Source organism: Vombatus ursinus, unplaced genomic scaffold (assembly GCF_900497805.2).
Source record: "Vombatus ursinus unplaced genomic scaffold, bare-nosed wombat genome assembly UNPS02010284.1, whole genome shotgun sequence".
NCBI classification, from domain to species: domain Eukaryota; kingdom Metazoa; phylum Chordata; class Mammalia; order Diprotodontia; family Vombatidae; genus Vombatus; species Vombatus ursinus.
In genome coordinates this window covers 4,529,225-4,554,432 of record NW_020950062.1, presented here as the reverse complement: position 1 = coordinate 4,554,432, position 25,208 = coordinate 4,529,225, and the positions used below count along the sequence as shown (strand labels likewise).

The following is a 25,208-nucleotide window of genomic DNA, read 5'->3' as shown; positions in this document are numbered from 1 at the left end:
CTTCCTTCCTTCCTTCCTTCCTTCCTTCCTTCCTTCCTTCCTTCCTTCCTTCCTCTCTCTGTCTCTCTCTCTCTTTGTCTCTCTCTCTCTCTTTTGGTTTTATTGGCATAATCTTTAATGAAATGATCTACCATTTCAATGATTTATTCTTTGGCCCATTAATTCTAAAGGACTGAGTTATTTAATCTACAATTAATTTTAATCCTTTCTTCAATGGCCTTTTTTAAAATAAAATTTTTATTGTGGTCAGTAAAGGATGTGTTAATATTTGGTTTTTGTGTCTGTTTTGTGAAGTATTTATGTTTTTATGACCTTCAAATATGGTGCCACCCAACTTTCATTGAAAAGTTTCTTCCGAGCTAATTTTACTGAGACACCAGACTCATGGCTCAGTACTTATTGTCATGGCTTGGTTTTTCTGAATGACTTCAGCAAACTGCAACGTCCAGGTTTTCTAATTCAGAAGATGCAGATGTGAGCTTTTAACTACATATGGAGCCAACAATAGCTGTAAGTTAAAACATTCTTATCCAAGCAGTATCACACAAATCACACAGCTTACACTTTGAGCCTGCTTTTTGACTTGCAGTGTTTTTTAATTATAGTATTCACTTTGGCTGAGATTTATGATACTTTAAAAAAAAAAAGAACATGTCTTTTCATTCCCCTTTTGCTGCTTCTTCTCTGCCAGCTACAATTCTCCACTAATTTTGGGGGCAATTATTTCTATATTTCTTATTGTACAAACTTATAGTAGATATTACAAATTTCAAAACTTCGTATCCATGATCTTATCGGTATGGGTATTCTTTCCACTGATAGAAATCATATCCTTCAGTTTTCAATGCCTTTTGTGATATTTGCTGATATTTTTTCTTGACACTTTCTAAGAATCCTCTAACATGTTAGAGGCTTTCTCTGGATGTTTTTTTAATATTTCAAGGGTAGAAACACACTGCCTGGTGTTTATCTTCTACTCCTTATTCTTCCAGTGTGACCAAACCACTTCCTTTTATGGTTATACCTGTCATTTCCTTTCTTGTGTCTAACTTATTGTTGGTGACATACTTAAGTGTACTTAAAACCATCATGTGGGGGTTGATGAACAGCAAAAATGTTGCTGTTAGTGCCTCCAGTCAGACATAACTGGTGCTATAGTGTCCAATTTACAACTAGAAGTGGTGTTGATCTGTATTTGTTGGTTTTATAAAGTGTGTCTGAGGAGAGGAGTAAACCATCAATTAAAAGTGGGTGCCTTGGGGCAAGGAACTCAGGTTAGGAATACTTAATTTTGTTTCCTCTTAATACTACTTCTTAAGCAAAAAAACAAAAATCCAAATGAAATTATTTGTTAACCTGGTGAAATACAGACTATGCTTTGCTAAATGCCATGGTGCATATAAACATTTTTCGAAAGTTGCTACCTAATGTGTAGGATTCTAATGCTGTAAAATTTAGTAGCTAAAAGTTTTCTGCCACATATATTTTTAAAGATGTGAGTTCACGGCTGACCTGTTAAAAATGCAAAAGCTTTTTGATGTTTGAAACAATATAGAGAACTATTCCATCAAGAGGCAACGTGTAACAAAACCTGTTTAGATGGATAGAATGTAATTTTTCTGCACAGGTCTTTGTGTTTAGTAATACATCACTGTATAAGGTCAGGAATCTTTCTCCAATAAAGGAACATAAAGATTAAAAAAAAAACCATCATGTGTCTTTCCATTGTTCTTTGGGCTTACTTCAATTCTGATTGTTCTGTAATTGTGGTACTGTGAAAGAATACTGGAGTTAAAGGTACATGTATCTTGGCCTCATTGAAAGCACTGCTTAGTTTCCAAAGTTTAATACATCCAGTTCCTCTCCTTTTCGGTTCTGAGACAGATTTCATACAAGTGGACAATGGGTGTCTCATGAGATGTTCATTAAATGTCCTGTTGTGATGTAGGCAATGTGTGTTTTTCGTCCACTTTGTAAATGGCTTGCCCGATTTCTTTCAAATGACTATGAATTTCATGGATGAGAGTCTGTAATCTTTCTGGGTTTAATGCAGTCTGAATCGTATTGTTCCTTGTGAACAGAAATATTTGGAGTATCTTGTATACACAGAATATTCTTCATGACTCTGGTGAACATGCTTATTGTTGTTCAGTTGTTTCAGTTGTGTCTGACTCTTAGTGACCCCATTTGGGGTTTTCTTGGCAAAGATACTGGAATGGTTTGCCATTTCCTTCTACAGCTCATTTTACAGATGAGGAAACTGAGGCAAACAGGGTTAAGTGACTTGCCTGGGGTCACACAGATAGTATCTGAACATCCTAGAAAAGAATATCCCTGTTTTGTGCTTTGATTGATGTTGAAATTGAACAGAGTTATTTCTATAATCACACTTGCCATAGCATCTCGTAAGATTTTTTTGGGGGGGGTGCTAGGCAATGGGATTAAGTGACTTGCCCAGGGTCACACAGCTAGTAAGTGTTATGTGTCTGAGGCTGGATTTGAACTGAGGTCCTCCTGAATCCAGGACTGGTGCTCTATCCACTGTGCCACCTAGCTGCCCCTTCTCATAAGATTTTAATGTGTGTGTAGGAGACATCTTATTCAAGAAAAGTTTTAAGGCTGCATCTGTTCCCCTGAGTCAGATGCTTTTAGGGAAAAATAAAGACACAGCGGGATCTTTTATTCTCCATATCTCACAGTCCGTTATATGATTTTGAAGATGCGATCTGCTTAAGAAAATGATCTGTGAAAGTTTGTTTCCCTTTCATGTCTTCGTCAAGAATGCCTTCAATGTGTGTACAGACCCTCATAAGATTTTGTAGAGATGAGAAAATAGGTATAAGAGTTGTTAGTCACTAATATTTTTTAGGAAGCTTTTTGAGGGGTTAAAGTACTGTCTGTGATGGTTTTCATTCTTTTGGAATATTCCTCTCTTTGAAATACCCTGAAAATCTGTCACTAAATACCTTTAAAATATGTTGCTTCCAGCATGGGTTTCTTTTTTGTGTCTCTGGTTGGGTCAAGCAACTTTTCCTGGACCACTGTCATTTCCTCATATGTGGATACTTTAGATGAGAGATTCCAAAAAGAGGTGCCTTTACCATTATGGTTGAGGAGAATAGAGCATTATAAAAACAACAGCATGTATGTGATATTTCTGGTCTTCTTTTTCCTTTAACAAATTATGTCAGGATGATCAGCTGTAGCTGGGTCTCATTCCATTTTCCGCTCAACTGCTTTTCTTGGTTTTGTGAGGCAGAATTGCTTGTCATCTTCTTTTTCCCTCTTCTGTAATTTTTGTCAGATAGCTTTGCACTTTAAATTCAAGTTGTCCTTGGCTATTCTGTATCATCTTATCAAAGAGATGTTTTTATGGCCAGGGTGGTTCCTAGACTCCTTTAGCTTCCTGTTTTTCCATTGATTAAATTTCTCTGGGAAATGGTGTTATAGTCAATGTCTTTTTTCCCCTACCTACCATTTTTTGGAGTTGACAACTTAGTTAAAAATACTGGATTGGAGCTGCTAGAGTCACATAGAGTATTTTCTTCTTATTTTGCCCCTATTTGAATTCGGTGTTGATTTCTGACCTTTGTGTCAAAGTCAAATTGAAAAGGAGCAACTAATCCCTATGTAAGAATTCTTGCCACTGCATATTGACTTAGTTTTTTAAAATAATTATATATATATATGTGTGTATATATTAACATTCATCTTCTTATGCCAACATCTGATGAGACACTTAGACTGATCCCTCACTAGCAGACTGTGTGTTGCCAGGCCTGTGTTCTAAGCCCTTTCAGTTTGTAAAGACATTTATAGACCTTCTGCCTTTGTGAACTCAGTATCACCTGTACACCATGATGAGCCGCTGGAGGAGGACTTTATTAATCAAGGAAGAATAAATTATATTTGTTCTCTTGAAAGAGGAAATTATCTGATGCAATTTTAGCTCTTCCTTAGCTGGACAGAAATAGTACATGCAGAATTACCTTTTGTCTAGAGCATTTTGACCAGCTGCCTGAGAATAATGAGGGGAAGATTTCATACTTGTATTTCATATTTAAATTTCTGAACCACTGGGATAAAAAATGGGATAATAATAGAAACGCTCATGTCCTTAGCTGTTCATTGATTGGCCTTTGTCTTATGTTCTTTTGTAACCCGGAAAGGGTCTAACATAATATGGAGCACTTGTTTTGGCTAAATAATCAGTAAATACTTAATAAGTAATAACAATAGTTAGCATTTATGTAGTGCTTTAAGGTTCACAAAGTGCTTTGTAAATATTATTTCATTTTTTCCTCACAGCATCACAAGGAGGTAGGTGGGATTATTATCCCCATTTTACAGGTGAATAAACTGAACCAGAGGGAGGCTGAATGACTTGTCAGAAGTCATACATCTAGTTCGTGTCAAGGCTAGATTTGAACTCAGGTTATCCTGACTCCAGGTCCAGCACCCTATCCACTGAACTTCCCAGCTGTTTATTAAATGATTATTGGTTATTGATTGTGCCCTGTAGTGTAATTAGTACTCTAACACTTCTTTTTAAGTAAGAGAACTACAATATAAATTTCTTCAGTAAGGCTCAGAAAATCGACTTTGCAGACATGACCAGACAACAACAGTTCCTATGAAAAAGAATCAGAGGTCTTGGTAAACAGCAAGCTCATTAGGATTCAAAGGTGTGATATGACAGACAGAAAAATCTAACGGCTTCCCAAGTACCCAAAGAGACAGTCATACTGTTGAGAATGGGGAACTTTTCTTCACTTTCCCCTATTCACATCAAATCCAGAGAACTGTATTCAATTATGGGTGCTACATTTTGGGAAGGATCTGTGAGAGAACTGCCTCTGTCAGCACAGATTACAACCAGTCTCTAATTTAGTAGCTAAACCTTAAAGTTTTCTGAGACTCACGGTAACTATCAGAGGGAGGATTTGAACCTAGGTTTACTTGGCTCCAAACCCAACATTCTATCTACTTTGCCATATTCAAAATCTAAACAGTGTTGTTGTTTTCAAGAACAAGTTTCCACAAATTAAATCACTTGACCTTTCTCAGCCTCAGCTTCCTCATATATAAAATGGGGATAATAATAACACCTACTAAGGTGATTATAAAGATCACATAAGATAACACGTAAAGCACTTTGGTGCTATGTGTAAATGCTAGCTATTATTCAGAGAGCCAGAATTGGTTATTAAAGGAAATGATGACCTTTTGGAGACATGTCTAACCTATGAGGATGACCTTTTGGAGAATAACTAAAGCCTTTCCACAAAACTTCCTTTGACGCTACTGTCAAAAACAGAATCCCAGGTTTGGAGGAACCTAGGGTAGCAGTTTTTTTTCCTTACCCTTTTCCCAAATGGTCTAGTTTTTTATAATTACCTTTTAGATTTTGATTTCTCTGTCCAGATAGAAGAAAAAATTATGGTGATGTTTGATCATGAGCTACTTACCTAAGATTGACTGTCTAGAAACATATAGTACAGACTTTGTTGTTTGAATCCAAGTTTTCCCTCATGACTTTAGGTATCACCAGAATCACCTTTTTTTATATTTCCTGACTGATCTTGACTTCCATTATATAGCTCCACCTGCATGCCCTGGCGAACAGAGGTTAAGTGACTTGCCCAGGGTCACACAGCTAGTAAGTATCTGGGGTCACCTTTGAACTCAGTGCTTCCTAACTCCAGGCTCAACACTCTAAGTCACAGCTCCACCTATCTGCCTAGGAGGGGTGGAGAACCTTCTGCCTCAGGCCCCATGTGGCCTTCTAGGTCCTTGGGTGTGGTCCTTTGACTGAGTCCAAGTTTTACAGGACAAATCCTTTTATTAAGGGATTTGTTCTGTGAAGTTTGGATTCAGTCAAAGGGCAGCACTTGAGGACCTGGAGGTCTCCATGTGGCCTTGAGGCCACAGGTTCTCTACCCTTGGAATGAATGTTTGTTATTTGGATTTAGAAAAAACCACCCCAAATGTTCACAGGGACTATTTGTGCCTGACCTGTGGTACAGCATTCCAAGCTCGTATTGGTCTGAGCAGCCACAGTCAGACACACCAAAACTTGACTCTAACATAGTGATGCCGTTTTGGTCCTCTTCAAGAACAACCAAATGTTTATTAAATATTTGTTGGTATTGTTACTTACTGTTCCCCCCCAACCCTCGGGGTTCTAGCTCTTACATTCAGAAACTTGAAAATGTCAGGATCCTGTGGTGAGGAGAAAGTCACAAATTTCCCTATAGTGGGGATCAGTATGGAGTATAGTTTTAAAACAGATGCAAGATTTATAAAAGGCCAGAGCCTTTTAAAAATGTGTTTAGTGTAAAATCTCACAGATAACTTTCATATTTCATATTCATTAGTTTCCACTCAAGAAATTACACTGGAAGTCATAGGATCAGAGGACTATAGATCTAGAAGAGAGTGGAGAAGGCCCTGTAATACAATACCCTCATTTTATGGATAAGGGAACTGAGGCCCAAGAGGGTTAAGTGACCAAGGTCGCACAGGGATTAAGCATCAGAGATAGGATTTGAACCCAGATCCTCAGACCCCCAAACCAGTACTCTTTCCATTGTTCCCTTCTCCTTTCTTCTTTATTCTTCACTCATTCCTCTTCTATCAAGTTATAAATAGATGGTTATACATTTCGGATTTGTTAACAAATTAGAATTCATGTGTCTTGGATCCTTGACAGGCATTATGTCTAAGAATTAATGCATAACAGTCTGCCAGCCTGAATATTTTTCAACCAATTAGGCAGTGTTCCTGTTGCTGTATTAATTAAAAGGAGCTGTAGGATTGATTTAGCAGCAGTCTAATCATTCTTATTTCTATTACAGGTCTGTTTTTTCTTGTTTCAGATTTATATTCACAGAAATGAATTTCCATGAAAAACTAAAGGTATAGATAGGCTGGCCATCCTTGCACTTGCTTCAAAGATGACATCCTAGGATAAGCCCCTCCTTCCTAAAGGCACCAAATTCTACAGGGAAGAGACGACTGTGCATCACAAGGAAGCATTTTTTTCTCCTGGTCTTTTTGAAGTTATTGTCTGGCGTCCTCTACTAACCGCTCTTCCTCCTTCCCTGCCTTTTCATTTTGTTTCCGTTGTTTATCTGGTTCCTATAAAGATGTGGCAGTGTTGGGCATGGTAGAACATGCCTGTATCCCTGCTGCTGAGGAGGCTAAGGCTGGTGGATTGTTTGAGCTCAAGAGTTCTGAGGCGAAGTGGACTAAGCCAAGTGGGCGTCTAGAACAAGTCCAGCAGCGGTAGAGAGTCCCAGGGGCTGGGGAGTTGGGGCGGCCCGGCTGCCTAAGGAGGGGGAAACCAGCCTAGGTCAGAAGTGAAGGTCAAAGCTTCTGTGCTAATCAGCAGTGGGACTGGGACCATGAGTGGCCGCTGCACTTCCAGCCTGGATGAGATAGGGAGACCTGGGCTCTCAAAACAAATACAAAGCTGTGGAAGCATGCAGGCAAGCTGCTATGGACAAGAGCTTCCTTGAGGAGTTTTTTTACCCTTTACTGCAGTACGATGCAGAGATGCCAGGGGAGAGATGAGATCGAGTGGGGAGACCTTTGAAGATCAGAGATCTAGAGCTGAAGGGGATCTCTGAGACCATCTAGTTCAACCTCCCACCCCTCTCATTTTACAGATGAGGAAACTGAGTCTTGGGAAGGTAAAATTGCTTGACTAAGGTTACACAGGTAATACGGTTATTTAGGACCTCTGGCTCAAGAGCCAGTTTCCACTGTGATATGTTTTTTCTCATCCCTCTGCGTTGCTAATGAACTCTAATCCTGTCTTGCATCTTGTTAGTGTAGGGAACTCCTGGTGTGGTAACTCCCTCCACCAAAGCACCTTGCATCTTGTAGCTAAATCCTTGGGAATTGCTTGAGGCAGTATAGATTAAATGACTTGTCTAAGGTCACACAGCTAGTGTGTATTGGAGGCAGGATTTGAACCCAGGTCTTCCTGACTCCAACACTTTTCCCTACATTCTTGCTGGATTAAATATGTGCTTAATAAAGGTTTGTTGACTTGTTGTCTGGGTTTTCTCCAGAGCTCATCAGACATAATCTTTGGCAGCTTCAGAAATGAAGGTTAAGGATGGGCAGGGATCCTTTGTTCTTGCCAGTTTGCATATCCCTGAACATCATAATTAAATTCAACAACATTTACTGAGTTTGAGCCAAAATTGGTCATTAAAGGAAATGACGACCTTTTTGGAGAGTGACTAACACCTTCCCACAAAACTCCCTTTGAGGCCACTGTCAGAAACAGAATCCTAGGTTTGGAAGAACCTAGGGGAGCAGTTTTTTTCCTTAACCTTTTCCCAAATGGTCTAGTTTTTTATAGCTCCAAGGTGTTAAACATGGAAAACAGGTTAAACAATGGTACCAGACACTAGTGAAGTAAGAGAGAAGAGTAAGTAAGGGAATAAAAATGACGAAAGATGGTATTTATGTAGCTCATCAGGATTTGCCAAGCACTTTGGAGGGGAGGGGAAGAGAATAAGCATTTATATGGGTCCACTATATTAGTAGTTTGAGGCACTGTTCTAAGTACTTTACAAGTATTATCTTATTTGATATTCACAACAACCCTGCCAATTAGGTGCTGTTATTATCCCCATTTTACATTTGAGGAAAGTGAGGCAAACAGAGGTTAAGTGACTTGTCTAAGGTCACACAACTAATGTGTCTGAGGCTGGATTTAAACTCAGGCCTTGCTGAGTCCAGGCCCAATGCTGTGCCACTCAGCTGCCCAGTTTGCACATATCCTTGCTGAAGATTATATACTGTCACTTTTTTGCCTCTGCTTGAAGATCTCCAATGAAGGAGAATTTGATCACTGCCCAGGGGAGCCCATTCCACTGTTCTGGTTGCTGGGCTGTTTTTCTGATATCAAGCCCAAGTTTGGCTCTTTTTAACTTCTACCCATTGGTCCTGGTTCCACCCCTGTGGGCCAGACTAGACAAATTACATCTGTTCTCCACATATTCACCCCTCCAACTTAAAGACAATGATTGTGTCCTCCCAGTTCTCTTCTGCAGGCTAACTGCGCCCCGCTGCCTCACACTGCCCCCATATGATATGGACGCAACACCTTTCACCACGTTCTAAATGCCCTAGTGGAAGTTCTCTAGTTTGTCAATATCCTTCTTACACTCGAGTGCCCAGAAATGAGCGCAGTCGTCCAGAGGTACCAACAAGTCTGAAGAACAAAGGGATGGCTGCCTGCTTCCCTCTGGAAACTCTTACTTTCTTAATGCAGCCTCAGATCACAGGAACTTCATGGCTGGTTGCACCACTCTGCTGACTCACGTTGAGCTGGAAGTCCATTAAAATGCCCAGGTCTTTCTCAGATAAGTTGCTGTCTGACCATTCCTCCTCCAGCTTCTATTTTTGGAGTTGGTTTCTTGAACTCAAGTGTAAAGCTTTAGATTTATCTCTTTAAAAGGGAATTATATTCTATTTAGCTTATTGCAAGAACTAATCAAGATATTTTTGGACCCTGACTCTGTCTTTTAGCATGTCAGTTGTCCCTCTCATTGTGGTATCATTTGCAAATTTCATGAGTGTATTTTTGTTGTTGTTCTTTTTTTTTTTTTTTTTTTGTGAGGCAGTTGGGGTTAAGTGACTTGGCCAGAGTCACACAGCTAGTGATTGTAATGTGTCTGAGGCCAGATTTGAACTCAGGTCCTCCTGATTCCAGGGCTGGTACTCTATCCACTGTGCCCCCTAGCTGTCCCTGATGAGTGTATTTTTAGCCAAGTCATTGATAAAAAAATGGTAAAACCCACAGGGCCCATCATGGGAGTTTGTAGTTAGAGAAAAAAGGTCTAGATTTTTAAAAAAATTAATTTAATATTTTATTTTTCCCCCAATTACATGTAAAAATAATTTTTATCATTCATTTTTTAAAATTTTGAGTTCCAAATTCTCTCCCTCTCCTCCTCCATTGAGAAGGCAAGCAATTTGACATAGGCTGTACATGTGCAGGCATGAAAAACATATTCCATATTAGTCACGGTGTAAAAAAGAACACAGACAAAAAAAATAAAAGAAAATAGAAGACAAAGAAAGAAAGAAAGTTTAAAAAAAGTATGCTTCAGTCTGCATTCAGTCTCCATCAGTTCTTTCTCTGGAGATGGATAGCAGTTTTCATCATAAGTCCTAAGGAATTATCTTGGGTCATTGTATTGCTGAGAATAACTAAGTCATTCACAATTGATCATCATACAAAATATTCCAGTTACTGTGTGCAATGTTCTCCTGGTTCTGTTCACTTCACTTTCTATCAGTTCATGTCAGTCTTCCCAGGTTTTTCTGAGAGCATCCTGCTCATCATTTCTTATATATGTGTATAGATAGACAGATAGATGATAGGTAGATAGATATAGATATAGATATATTCATCTATAGCACAATAGTATTCTATCACAATCATATACCACAACTTGTCAGTCATTTTAATGGGCATCCCCTCAATTTCCAATTCTTTGCCACCACTAAAAGAGCTGCTGTAAATATTTTTGTACATATAAGTCCTTATTTTTTGTTCTTGATCTCTTTGGGATAGTAGTGGTATTTCTGGGTCAAAGTGTACACATGGTTGTATAGCCCAAAGGTCTAAATCATAAAGGCAGAACAATTCCTGAAAGTTGGTGAAGTTTAAGGTATGGCTCTTGGAGACGTGGTCTGATCAGGGCAGAGTACAGCACGTTTATAAGCCGCTTATTCCTGGAGCTCTGTTTCTCTTAATTTAGCCTAAGAACTCACTGGCTTTTTTGTCTGCCTTGTCCCACTCTGGATTCATCTTGAGCTTGTGGCCCGTGAAAACTCCCAGATCTTTTCCCAGCCAAACAAGGAATAGAAGTAGAAAAGGAAATTATTGAAGTTGGAGAGTTTGAGAAATTGTGGAGTCAGTTCATTAGAGGGATCATCAGCATGAATGTTGACATCCTAAAGGATGATGGCAGAGGATAGATGGGCTGGAGAAGTCCACGGGCCAGGTACAGATGTTCTAATTTATCTTAACATTTATTTGGAGCAGTAAAACATATGTATGGATAATTATGATAATTCGACAGGGTCAAATCATAGGTCTGTATGGGTGAGGTCAAAACAGGAAAGTTGTTACCTACAGGATGGATCAGGGAAGGTTTCATGCTGGAAAGGAGACAATGGAATGTAAGAAATATTGCCAAGATAGAATAAACAGAATATTGACACCTAATTGTCTGTAGGATAGGAGAGGCAGTTAGGTGGTGCAGTTGATAGAGCACTGAGCTTGGAGTCAGGAAGACCTGAGTTGAACTTGGGCCTCACTTACTAGCTATATGACTTTAGGCAAATCTCTTTGCCTCAGTTTCCTTAACTGTAAAATGAGGATAATAGCATCTACTATGCAGGACTGTTGTGAGAATTAAATGAGATAATATAGGTAAAGTGCTTAGCAAAGTGCCTCGCATGTAATAGGTGCTATATAAATAGTAGCAACTGTTATTATTATTGTTGTTAATCAGAGATGCCTGAAGTTTTAAGCCTGGGTGGCTGGTGCAATGGAAAAAATACTGGCTGTGGAAACAGAAGGTTTTTGTTGTTTTTATTGTTCAGTCATTTTCAGTTGTATCCGACTCTTTGTGACCCCGTTTAGGATTTTCTGGGGAAAGATGTTAGAGAGGTTTGCCATTTCCTTCTCCAGCTCATTTTTACAGATGAGGAAACTGAAGCAAACAGGGTAAAGTGACCTGCCTAGGGTCACAGAACTAGTAAGTTTCTGAGACCAGATTTGAACTCAGGAAGATGAATCTTCCTGATTTCAGGTCCAGCACTCTATTCACGGAGGACTTAGGTTAAAATCCTGGCTTTGCTGTTTACTGCCCATGGGACCTCATGCTGCTTAACTTCCCTGGGCTTCAGTTTCCTCATCTGTAAAACGAGAGGGTCAGAGATGACTGACTTTAGCTATGGAGCAATAATCCAGTGACCCTATCGGTACCATCCCCAGAAATATGCAATGACTTTAGGGTTTCCAGGTTATATTCCTCCCATTCAATTCAATTCAATTGAAGAAGAATTTACTAATAAATATAAATTGATTTTGGTGGCTGGTGGGAGGAGTAATACTGACTAAAAAAACCAAGAAAGACCTCGTGTAAGAGGTGGCACTTGAGCAGAGCCTTGAGAACCAGGGGTTCCAGGTGAAGAGGTAGAGCATTCCAGGCACAGGAGGCAGCCTGTGCAATAGCATGCATATTGGAGATGGAATGGTGTGTATAGAGAGCAACAAGTAGTCCAGCTTGGCAGGAGCATAGTGGGCAAGGAGAGGGATGTGAAATCATCTTAGAAAGATGGGTTGGATCTACGTTAAGAAAAATTTTAAGTGCAGAAAAAGAAAGTTTTTTTTTTTAATTTATTGTAAAATCAATAGGGAGCCACTAAAGCTACTTGAGCATTGCAGTGACATGGTCAGATCTGTACTTTAAGGAATATCAATTTAGATTTATGTGGAATGTAGATTGAAGAAGGGGAGGCCAGTTAGGAGGCCACTGCAGTAATCAATTGAGAGGTGATGAGACCTTGAACTGGGGTGGTGCTCGTGAGAGTGGAAAAGATATAGACATAAGGAATGTATGCAAGACTTGGCTAATATTTGACATGGAGGTGAGGAAGAATCAAGAGTCGACAGCTGCTGGGTTGTAAATCTGGGTAAGCCAAAAAGATATGGTACTCTCCAAAGAAGGAGGTAAATTGGAAAAAGAAGATGTGGGTTTAAGGGAAAAGATAATAATTTCTATTATGGACACACTGTGTTTGAAATACCTAGAAGTCATCCAGGGGGAGGTGTATAGAAGGCAGTTGCTGATGGAGGACTGAATCTCAAGAGAGAGATGAAGTATGAATATGGAGATTTGGGAGTAATCTTCCCAGAGATGGGAGTTCCATCCTAATCTCGGATTTGAATTAGTTGAACTATTTTTAAAATTTACTGTTATCTCCAAAATCCAGTTATGATATGATGGTTATTTTTTTTCCAGGCTCAGGCTACATGAAGAAAAAGTGATTAAAGATCGAAGACACCACCTCAAGACGTATCCAAATTGCTTTGTGGCCAAAGAGCTAATTGACTGGCTGATTGATCGAAAAGAAGCTTCTGATAGAGAGACAGCTATTAAACTAATGCAGAAATTGGCAGACCGGGGCATTATTCATCATGGTGAGTCAAATTTTAACCTTTCAGTTGAATAAATATTAAATCAACAGGTCAATTTGAATGGAGGACGTCAATCCCGATCTCAAAGAAGAAAAAAAATCAAGATGTTTCATATTCGTCTTTAGTTGACAAAATAATGTGTTAGAAGCTTCTCTTGCAGGCTGTTCCCTTGAAATGGCTTTTCAGTTTTTGAGTCCCCTTGTCCTCCTTGCAGAGGAAATGAAAATAAGTGATCTGTTGTTCCCCCAACACTTTTTACATTTCATGTTTTAAAGACTTGTGCAATCTCCCAGCACTTGTTTCACAGACTGTTATAAACTTTGGGGCAGCTAGGTGGTGTGGTAGATAGAGCGCCAGGCCTGGAGTTAGTCAGAAAGACTCCTCTTCTGAGTTCAAATGTGCTCTCAGAAACTTACGAATACTGTGACCTTCAAGTCACATCACCCGGTTTGCCTCAGTTTCCTCATCTGTAAAATGAGCTGGAGAAGGAAATGGCAAACCACTCCAGTATCTTTGCCAGGAAACCCCAGATGGAGTCACAAAGCTTTGGACACAACTTAGCAACTGTGGTACCCTAGACACATGTCCATAGTAACCACTTCATAAATGTGCATTGAACTGAGCAGAATTACACCAAACACACGCATACAGCCCTAATTTAAACAAGTACTTTGTTCTTTCACGTACTAATCTTTCACCAGCCCTTGTGATCCTCCATAGACAATTCCTGTTTTGCCTTCATCATTCAGTTTCATGCTGTGTACTCTACAGACGACTGTATAATTGATCAATTTTCTGCTTTGTGTTAAGTCTAGAGAATTGAACTATGACACGTAAATTGAAAAAACTGAGCATCAGAGAAGGATTACATAATTTGCCCAGTCACACAGCTAGTAAGTAGCAGTGAGTGTATGTGGACTCTCACCTGATGATAACCTTAGGGTTTTAATATATGTATAATTCACTCATAATTGTGGGGAGTGGAATTTTTTTATTCCACACATAGAATAATAATTATTTCACAACAGAAGTATATCAGCTTTCTCCACTGAATTTACTTTGCATGTATATTGTCTTGCAGTGTGTGATGAGCATAAGGAATTCAAGGATGTCAAACTCTTCTACCGCTTCAGGAAAGATGATGGAACCTTCCCTTTGGATAATGAAGTGAAAGTATTCATGAGAGGACAGAGATTGTATGAAAAGTAGGTTGCATCAGAAATCCTTTACTCTATTCTTGATGATATAATTGGCCAGAAAGCCCTTTTAAAGGTAATTTTGGGGGCAGCTAAGTGGTACAGTGGATAGAGCGTCGGGCCTGAACTCAGGAAGACTCAACTTCATGGGTTCAAATCTGGCCTCAGACACTTACTAGCTATGTGACCCTGGGCAAGTCACTTGGCCTGTTTGCCTCAGTTCCTCATCTGTAAAATGAGCTGGAGAAGGAAATAACAAACCCTCCAGTATCTTTGCCAAGAAAACTCCCAGTGGGGTCATGGAGAGTTGGACACAACTCAACAACAACAAAGGGTGTTTTTTGTACTGCACAATGTTCAGTGCATTCCATATGTTTTCTATAGAACCACTACTTAACTGCCCTTTTTAGTATAAGCAAAATAGACCACTCATTTGATTTTCTTCTTGCAATAAAAAGGAAATGGATTTAGGAAGATTCTTTAATAAAAACTATTATTTCAATTATATGTCCTATAATTGAATAGCTTTAGCAAATTTCTAAAAGCAAAAGAAAGAAGATGAAGTTTTAAATTTCCGTTTAAAATCAGAGCTTATTTGCAGATGCAGATTTTTTTTTCTCAGTTAATGACTATCAAATACTTGGGACACATGGGATTTTGCTTAGGAAGAGGGTTTTAATTTGGAGTAAAATGATGCTAGGGGGAGTAACAGCACAAATGTCCCTTAGTACTGTTATTCAGCCCTCATGAATAATGATCTACTCATAGATTTTCAATCTGGTCATTGCTGCCAAGACCCTTTCCACTACTGTTCTGGATTCCTAGGGCTGGTAAAGAAATTCTGCCCCAAGTGGCACCCTCTCCCTGACTCTGAGAATAGAATTTATTGGGAGGCAGCAAGGTGTAGTAGACAATTAACTGGCTTCAGAATTGTCTAAGACTTTCTTCTGACACATAGGATTGGGCTGTGTGACCCTAGGCAAGTCATTCCTTATTTTACAGAGTAGGAAATTGAGGCAGACAGGGGTCAGGTGACTTGCTTAGGGTCACGCAGCTAGGCACAACTTGAATTCAAATTCTCCTGACTCTAAGTCCATTATTCTCTGTGCCTTCTTAGTGACAACTCTCTTATTATAATTATATATGTAATATATGAAAATTATTTATATCATATATAAATTATAATATATATCATGTTATATATTATATAATTATAATATTATATATAATAATATATATAAATTATAAGCTGCAGAAGAGTTGCGGATATACTTTGGTGAAGGGAGTTTCCTCACTGGGAGTTCTCTAAACCAATGAAGTCAGTGATTTGGAATGAATCCTTCACTCCCCCTGCCCATAAATAAAAAGTAATTTAAAAAATCATTTTATTAATGATTCAAGATTGTTATCATGAACATGAATAACTGGACTATTCAGTAATACAGCAGTATTCTCAGAGCCTGCTGAGTTGTGTTTGGGCTATTTACTCCCATACTAAATCATTTCAGATAATTGTGGTCTTGAGTTCTTGTGTTTGCTTTTTATAATTTTTCTGCATCCTCTTTTTTTTTTTTTGTAGCACAGGGGATAGATAGATAGTGCAAGATTTCGAGTCAGGAAAACCTGAGTTCAAAATTGGCCTCAAGATGCTTTTTGAGCAGACAGACCCTGGGCAAGGCATTTGACCTTTCTCAGCCTCTGTTTCCTCATCTGTAAAATGTGGACAGTGATAGCACTTACCTCCCAGGTTGGAAGATCAAATGAGATAACATATGTCAAGCTCTCTGCAAACCTTAAAGCTGTATGTAGATACTAGGTATTATTAGATTTTCTTACTAATCTGCTATTCTATCAGCTATCATCTTCTTGTTGCTAACAGTGTGCTTGTCTCTAGTAGAGTCCTACTTTGTCCTTTCTAATCAAGATAGCATAGGCAACTAGGTGGCAAAGTGGTTAGAGTACTGGTCCTTGAGTCAGACTTCATGAGTTCAAATCTGGCCTCAGACACTTACTAGTTGTGTGACCCTGGGCAAGTCATTTAACCCTGTTTGCCTCAGTTTCCTCATCTGTAAAATGAGCTGGAGAAGGAAATGGCAAACTGCCCTAGTATCTTTGCCAGGAAAACCCTAAATGGGGTCATGAAGAATCAGACGCAACTGAAACAACCAAACAACTAATCAAGATAGCACAGCCCCTTGATTCCTCAGGAACCAACACACATTCCACTCCCTCAGTGATCTCTTTGTTTTTGTTCAGTGATCTCAGGGCTTGGCAAAAATGAAAAATATCTCTTCCTAATGAAAAAGTTTGGAATCTAAATGTGTGTATGCCATCCCTTGGACTCTATAGATGCTACATAATAGCAAGTGTAGAAAGTACCTGAGCTCTTCAGTATGGAAAGTAGGGGAAGATGTATGGACCTGGATACAGAAATATGCACATGCCCAGGAGCGAACACTGCCACAAATTGAGATACAACCCTTTGTCCGGCTCACCCTCATGTTATTTGCCTAGTATTAAACTATTTAGCCAACAAACATATCAGACCTTCTTCTCAGTTCCAGCTCAATCACAGTTATTTTTTCTGGTTTTGATCCTGTTTCTACCTCGGCTAGCACCTCCCACCTCTAGCCCTCTCAATTCCATGACTTCTTAGCTGACTCCTTGCTTGGTCCTTTGGACTTAGTATCTCAATTTTGACTCTCACCTGTGGCAGTGCATCCAGTGAGAAGTATCCAAGAGGCAATTGGTGAGTTCAGGATAGACAGAGAGGGGAGGATAGGTAGATATATTTGAGGTAATTGAGCCCATGGGAGCTGGTGAGGAAGTAGAGAAAAGAGAAAGCCCAGAACAGAGGTATGGGTACATCTACATAAAGGAAGTGGGGCGTGGATATTGATCCAGCAAAGGAGACTGCAAAAGAATGGTGAGATAGGAAAGTGGAAAAAGTAAGAGAGCCTAGTGTCATGAAAACTCATGAAGAGAGCATCTTGGATGAAGGAATGGTCAACAGTGTCAAAAGCTTGAGAGAGATCAAGAAGCAGTGTGCAATAATTAAATTCAAGTCAGTGAAGATTTTTTAAATGTCTGCTATGTGCAAGGTACTATGCTTAGTGCTAGGGATGCAAATAAGAAAAAGAAAGACAGTCCCTGACCTCAAGGAGCTTACAATCCAATGAGGAAGACAATATCCAAAAGGAAGCTAAAAGAGGTGGGGATGGGTAGGAAGAATGGGAGTGGGGGTGTGGGAGTAGAACCTGGTGCTGGGACATGATGTTCCATGGAGTCAAAACCAAGCTGAGTTGCTGATGGAAAATGGAGTTACCTGCTACACAGGAAGAACCACTGGCTGTGTAGTCAGATGGCCTGGACTATCATCCCACCTGTGGCATTTGCTATCAGTGTGACTATGGGCATCCCTCTCTTGGCTTTGGGTTCCTGAACTATTAAATGAGGGATGGCTTCTGAGTCCATTGCAGTTCTAAATATATGATCCTGTGATTGAGGAAAGGCTATTGGGTTTGAGATTGATGAGAGAAAAGTTTCAGTGATCACTGGAAGCCAGACTGTAAGGATAATTTGAGAAGTGAGGGGGAAGAGAGGAAGTAGAAGCAACAAGGGTCAGTTCCCCCCAACCCCCACAGATATTTGGCAGTGAAAGAATGGGAGTATAGAAAAATAGCTTAGTATGGGTTGTTACTATTATTGCTAATGATAATAATAACTGATACTTATTTAGTACTTTAGAATCTGCAGAGCATTTTACATGCATTATCTCAGGTGAGCCACACAACAATTTGGTGAGGTGGGCACAGCAAATATTATCTTCTGCATTTTACAGATAAGGAAACAGAAGCTCAAAACCTTGTCTCAACTGAACCAAAAGGCATAGACATGTTCTCCACACCTTAGGGCCAATTTAAAAGGGATCCTTTATAGTAATAGTGACATTGATCAGACCAGTTTAAGAAATTAGAGAGATGGGGCAGGGGACTGGGGATTGGGGGGGGGCAAAAAGAGAGGGAGAGAGCCAAGATAGTTGAAGACAGCTGAGTGAGGATTGATATTTCATTTCATTGAGAATCTCTGTGCCTTTCTCACAGAGTGGATATGAGATATCAATCCTCACTAAACTGGTTTCAACCATCTTGGGTTCTGTCTCTTTCTCTGTCTGTCTCACTCTTTATCTCTGTCTCTGCTTCTCTTTCTGTCTCTCTGTCTCTGCCTGTCTCTCTGCCTGTCTCTCTCTCTCTCTCTCTCTCTCTCTCTCTCTGGCTGGCTCTCTGCCTGTCATTTTCTCCTGGATCTCCCTAATTTCTTAAACTGCTCTGGTCATTATAACCATCACCCTGTAGTGTATCCTACTAGGCTATGAGATAAACAGGGCAAGAATTGTTACCCAACTTGACTGATGATGAAAATGAGGTGGAGAGATACCATGTGACCTGCCTGTGATCCCACAATGAGTATGTATCAGAGGCAGAACTTGCATCTAGCCCTTCTGACTCCTGGTTACTCCTCATTCCACACCAGCATATCGTTTCTCTAATTTGTTTGCCTTGTTCTCTGGGTTTGTTTTGGTCCTTTTCTTCTCCTCATTTGCTTTGTGTTATTTATAGTTCTTTGAGAAACTGTAGTTTCTGGCTGAGGTTTTACCGAAACTTGCTGAGTTCTCGCTTTGTCGTTTACATTGCCTTTTCTTTATATTGTGTCTTGGAGCTTGTTCATGGGTGGAAAGGTGTCTCAAAACAGAGCCAAGGTTTTTTCCTTCCTCTTTAGTTGATGTGTGGAGCTGATCGCCCTAATTTCTGGGCATGCTACATAATATATACATAAGAAGAGAAATCCCGGTTTTTTAAATGAGGAACTCTATGGAGTATGACTTGTAGGATAAACTACCATGGGCCAGTTTATCCCTCTTGCTCCTACTCCTGTTGTTGCAGATGTCCTGGCTGGCAGCTGCAGGGAGGGCTGGCTTCTTGGACCACTTCCCCCTGACAGCAGCAGAAGGAAAGTCCGGAGATTTAGGCAGAACTTAGCTTAGTTTCTTCAGCTATAAAATGGAGGGTTTGAACTAGATGGCCTCTGAAGGCCCTCCACTTTCCCTTTTATCTCTGGGATTCACATTTTGAGGAATCTATCAGAATGCTTTTATCTAAATTCGTAAGAAGGCTTATTTTCATTTTTCAATCCACAGGCCATCCTTATCAGTTGGGATTCAAAAGCATTTCATTTCAGATAACTCTGTGGGTTAGCCTTTATTTATGCATTGCACACAGAGGATTTTAAGCTAAAAAGTGCTGTAGAGATATCTCACCCAACCCTTTCATTTTGTAGACAAGGAAATTGAAGGACAGACAGGTCAGCCATTCAGGACCTAATTTCTATTGTGATCTTGGCGAGTGGAAGAAACCGCAGAGTAGCTCTCAGCCAAAAGCATAAAGGAAACTGCAGAGACTGCAGTGAGCCCTTGTGATTGTACAGAAGTCTCTGATTTCTGTTAAGTCTATTTCTTCATCTCTAAAATGGGAATAATAATTTTTGGGCTACCTCCCTCACTGAGTCATTAATAATGACAGTAGTAGTTCTCATCTGCTTTTATGGTTTCCACAGTACTTTGCTTCTGTGGCAGAAGCAACACTAATATTCCTAGATTCTCAGTTAAGAAATACAGATACTGCTTGATAGATATTGTGGACAACTTTATCACCACTAATTGTTCCAGAGCTCCCAAACCCCAATATTTCCTGATTTTTCTATTCATCAGATTTGGTGCTAAATAACTTTTGGCTGTTTCCAAGAAAAACTAAAATTTAGGGAAGTTAAACAGGTCAGGTCACACAGCTATTAAGCTTCCGGGTCAAGACTATAATCCCAGTCTTCTGACTTTAAGGCCACTACTCTTAGTCCCAAGCACACCTATTGTAAGGAAAGAGCTTTGTAAACTTTAAAGTATTGAGGCATTTATTAATCACTAACTGCAGCCAGACTCTGTGCTGAGGCTGGGGTTACAAATATAAACAAACAGCTAAGAATTAACTTCACTTTGTGATAAAGATATTAATTAGCACATTCCCTGTCTACTCTACCTCCCATTCGGCAGCAAGTGGCACAAGCAGATGGTTTAGACAAGCCTCGAGGTTGCTGTTACCTCTCTGTACTCTAGAGTTTGGTCTCCCAGCTCAAAAGTTTGACATCCTGCCAGCCCTTTTATCCATCAGGGTCAGGTCCTAGAAAGAGCAGGCTCTCCCAGGTCAAACTCAGAGAAGGTAGAAAGCTTTACATTTTCACTCATCATTTCTCTTTGACTCCTGTTTCTGAGGAAGGCGCAGAGGCCAGTCCTACCTGTGATTAATCCCATGTCCTCCAGTATCTTTTGAATTAGATTCTTCTCTCTTTCATCTTTGATCTCTCCCTTTCCACTGAGTATCACTCACTGCCTAAAAACAGGCTCAAATCTGTGTCATCCTTAAAGACCTTCACTTTATTCTGCCTTTCTCTCAAATAGTCACCTTCTATCTTCCCTTTTGCTGTCAGATTCCTAGGAAATCTCATTTTTATTTGTTGCCATTTCTCACCTCCCATTTACTTCTCAAACCCTGGCTGTCTAGCATCTGGCCTCATTAATGACCAGAAACAGCTCCATTCAAGGTAAACATCCATCTTTTGACTGCTAATCTAATGATCTTTTCTCAGTCCTCTTTCCTTGACCTCTCTATAGCTTTGGATAGGCAACTAGTTGGCTTAACGGATAGTGTTGGACCTGGAGTCAGGCAGATTTGAGTTCTAATCCTGCCTCAGATACTTACTAGTAGCATAGCCCTGAATAAATCACTTCCTCGCTATCTGCCTTGGTTTTCTCATCTGTAAAATGAAGGTAATCGCACCTATTTCCCAGAATTGTTGCAAGGACAAAATGAGACCTTTGTAATGCTCTTTGCAAATTTTAAAATGCAATTGTATAAATGTTGTTGTTGTTGTTGTTATTATTTTATAATTGAGTCTTCACGATAAGCTTCATCTTCTTCTATATATTCTTTAAGCCTCCCGAGCTAATCTGGAGAGAATTTTTTTGGTACCCATAAACACATGTAACACTTTCAGGCTCTAATTTCTAAAGCTTGTCCTTAACCAGAAGTGATACACTGTTCACTTTGCCATATTTGGCATAGAAAAGACCCGAAATATCTTCCAATGCTCCTTTTGAAACTGGACACCAGTTGCAGCATGGTCTGAGTCTGAGCACTCATTTATACAACTTTTGTTTATTCCTTCTGCAAGGTCAAGAAGACCCCAAAGTCTTTTTTTTTTTTTTAAATTGTGCAACCTTTGTTTGATACAAGTCTTGAGGGAGATTCTGGAGTTGGTGAAAGAGGAGAGGAAAGTGTGAGATGATTACAAATGTCTGGTACAATAAGAATACATAACATTGAAAAGGGTACTTTAGAGAAGTATTTGGAGCAAAGGAACATAGCAGAAGTTTAGAGAAGGGATAGAAAGTCTTCAATGAGGAGATGTTTCCTTCCATTTAACGATCAGCCTAAATGAAACAGCGAATTGGAATTGCTGTTAGTGAGGGGACTCCCTGTTATTAACCAGATTGTGAGTAAATCCATTTATATAAAGAGGGTGCTGAGAGGTAAGTCTGGCTTTGTTGCTGTAGTTGAAAAATGAAAACATCCCTGGTTAATTACAGCCTTGTACAAAATGAGATGAGGAAGGAGTACAGATTCATTGTTTACTAAATGGAAAAAAATACCAAATTAACGAGAAGCAAGCACTTGTTAATTTGAGTTCTTCAAAAGGGTCTTTGAAGCTTTAAAGGATAAATAAAAACATGAGTATGCTGTGTTCAAACAAGGTTTTAGATAATGAATAAATCTTATTTTGGGGTCAGTATAAACATTTGCAGAGATCTATTTAATTTGTCTGGGCCTGTGATTTTTTTTGGCTAGGCAATGGGGTTAAGTGACTTGCCCAGGGTCACACAGCTAGTAAGTGTTATGTGTCTGAGGCCGGATTTGAACTCAGGTCCTCCTGAATCCAGGGTTAGTGCTCTCTCCACTGCACCACCTAGCTGGCCCTGGGCCTATGATTTGATTCATGGGTGGGGAACCTCCCAATGTGGAAAATTCCATCACTGATGCACATTATAGTTTATCCATAATTTATTAATCAATCAATATGAACTTATTAAACTTACAGAGTGCTGGGCTCTGTGCCAAGCTTTGGGGATACATAGAAAGAACAAAAACAAATCTAGTACCTGCTGCTACTGAGTTTACATTCTAACGTGAGTCACTCCAGGCACTGAGTTTAAATGAGTTGCCCATCATCACACAACTAATATGTTAGATGTAGGACTTGAACTCAGGTTATTCTGGCTCCAAAGCTGGCCTTCCATACACTATACCATGCTGCCTCTCAATAAGATTTATATTGTTATCAAATATACTTGAATAATAATGTTGCAAATGGAATTTGTATAACATTTTAAAATTTGCAGAGCATTTTGCATGAATTCTCTTATTTGATTGTAGCCCTTGTAGCCCATAAACTGTCAGAAGACCCTAATCCCATTTTTCACTCTTGTAGACACGTTAGGTCATCTGGCAAGGCTACATTTCCCCCTCAAGGTTATAAGGGTACTGTTGAAGAGTCAAGGGTGATTCTCTAATGCTATGAACTCAAGTATTCTAGTTCATTCTGTCTAATCAGTTGCCAGTGATCAGCATTCTAGTTTCAGCTGGACAATTGAGATTAATTGGCTTTTACAATGAGACAGTTACCGAGAAGTCACGGCAGGAACAGAGCCACAAACATTATCCCCCACACCACCTCATTTCCTGGGAAGAGTGGGCTCAAACTAAAAGCAGTTTCTATAAAGCATTTGTTCCACCGAGTTTACCAGGTTGATTCTGAATGTGGTATAGCTGATAGGATCCAGCTATGGGGTCAGTCCAGTTGCTCTGAGTCATGAGGCTTTGCTAGTGGACTACAAACTCTGTCCCAGACTTTGATTCCCCAGCCTCTGGTGGTCTGCTCTCCTGACTTTTTGAAGCTCACTAGGTTACAGCCCAGTGCATTAAGCTCACACATACATCGCAATCTGATCTGTTCTACCTCCAGTATCCTCTCACTCAAGGCAGGAAAGAATAGACAAAACAGGGACAGAAGCAACAGAAGAACCAGGCACTCACAGACCACCTGGCAGCAGTAGCAGCCCCTATCTCCCCAGCAGGACGTTAATAGCAGTCCTTGCTTCCTCACTCACACAACCTGGCAGAAAAGAGAAAACATTTCAGCTGATTAGTGCCTTTTGAATATATTCTCAGTTCTGCTTCAGCAACCAATTTAAAAGCTTCTTTCCTTCATGTGTGTAAGCAGACTGGAAACAAACCCAAAAGTGCTCTGAATTGAGGCAGAGGGCTGTTGCGTTATATGTCTTTATGCCCTGAACCTGTCTCACATGTATCAGCCTAGCAGGCTGTGCATACTTATAAAGACAAGTTTCTTAGCAATCCTGTGGAGCAGATGCTGCAGGCATCCCATTCTGCCCTTCCCCATTCACAAATGAGGACACTGAAGCAGCCAATGAAGCTCAATGACCTGGCTGTCTCCTAACTAGTGTCGATACTGTATCCACTATACGAGGCAACCCCTTGAAATACCCATTTAAATCAAAGGAAATTCCTTCTTTGTCCTTTCCCTGAATCTGCTTGTTCATCGAATTCCTGGTGTCCCCTACAGAGATGGTATTGATTTCACTTTGGACCTGTAGGGACTAGTTACCATTTCCTATAAGGGCTAGCCCTTGATTATGAACACTAATGGAGGAGAGTGGTGTTGCAAATTTGAAAAATTATGTTTAAATTTATTTTCAAAACTTTTATTTTCGAACTTCCAACTGGATATAGCTATAGCTGATATTCTGAGAATTTACCACACTTAAAGCTGAGTAGTGAAAAAGCCATAAGATAAAGGACCTCTTTACAGAGTTGTAGTAAACTCCCCTCCCCCCAAGTTTTGTCCCGGCTTGGAACTTGTCCAAGCTAGGACTCTGTGCTATGTATTGCAATTAGTCTGAGGGCCCCAGATACCAGCCTCAAACTGGTTTGGGGAGATAGTTAAGCCTTTTGGTTTTAAAGATCTCCTGCTGGGTATCAGGCCATAAGGAATAGTCAAAGTAAATTGGAGATAATTGTGTCAGGGAAGTACTTTATCATCTAACTGATTAATTATCAGGTGAACTTAAAAGCAAGCTTTGTGTAAATGAGTTTAACCTTAGCTATCATCCCTTAAAATGGGTCATTATGCTCAGAAATATACTAGGTGATGATTGTAAGATTGAAAATAGAGCCAGAGCTGAGTGATATATTTATTTGTCTGCCAAGGAACAAATTTGGAGAGTCTCATAATTTGATTGGCTCCTGGATTATGATTTTTTTGGTCATGCAAACTATTGAAGATCTTCTGTTCAATATTAGAGAGGTTTTAATCTATGATCTTTTTGAGTGGTGGGAATATTTGCACCAAGGACATCATAGATCTTTAAAAATCAGGGTAGGTGATAAGGTTAATGTTGGTATGCATGCTAATGGGAGGGAGTACTCCAGTGCAGATTACAATTTGTACACTTCCTTTCCTGTTCAGCTCTTAACTATGCACTCCCACAAATCTTCCTCCACTTGGATATATTAGCTTGTTACCTTTGCTATTCTACCCTAGGGCCTTTAAATATAAAATATATAAATATATATATACCCAGATACATA

The 25,208-nt window shown here is 39.7% G+C and overlaps 1 protein-coding gene across 2 annotated transcripts in view; it reads left to right on the top strand.

Annotated features, from left to right (window-relative positions):
* DEPTOR (DEP domain containing MTOR interacting protein) overlaps positions 1–25,208 on the top strand; it is a 195,019-nt gene that overhangs the window by 69,044 nt on the left and 100,767 nt on the right. For both annotated transcript variants that reach the window (XM_027854027.1, XM_027854028.1), the window contains exons 2-3: positions 13,062–13,240; positions 14,319–14,442. In XM_027854027.1, the coding sequence (XP_027709828.1) occupies positions 13,062–13,240; positions 14,319–14,442 (303 nt within the window). The remainder of the gene's footprint in view (positions 1–13,061; positions 13,241–14,318; positions 14,443–25,208) is intronic.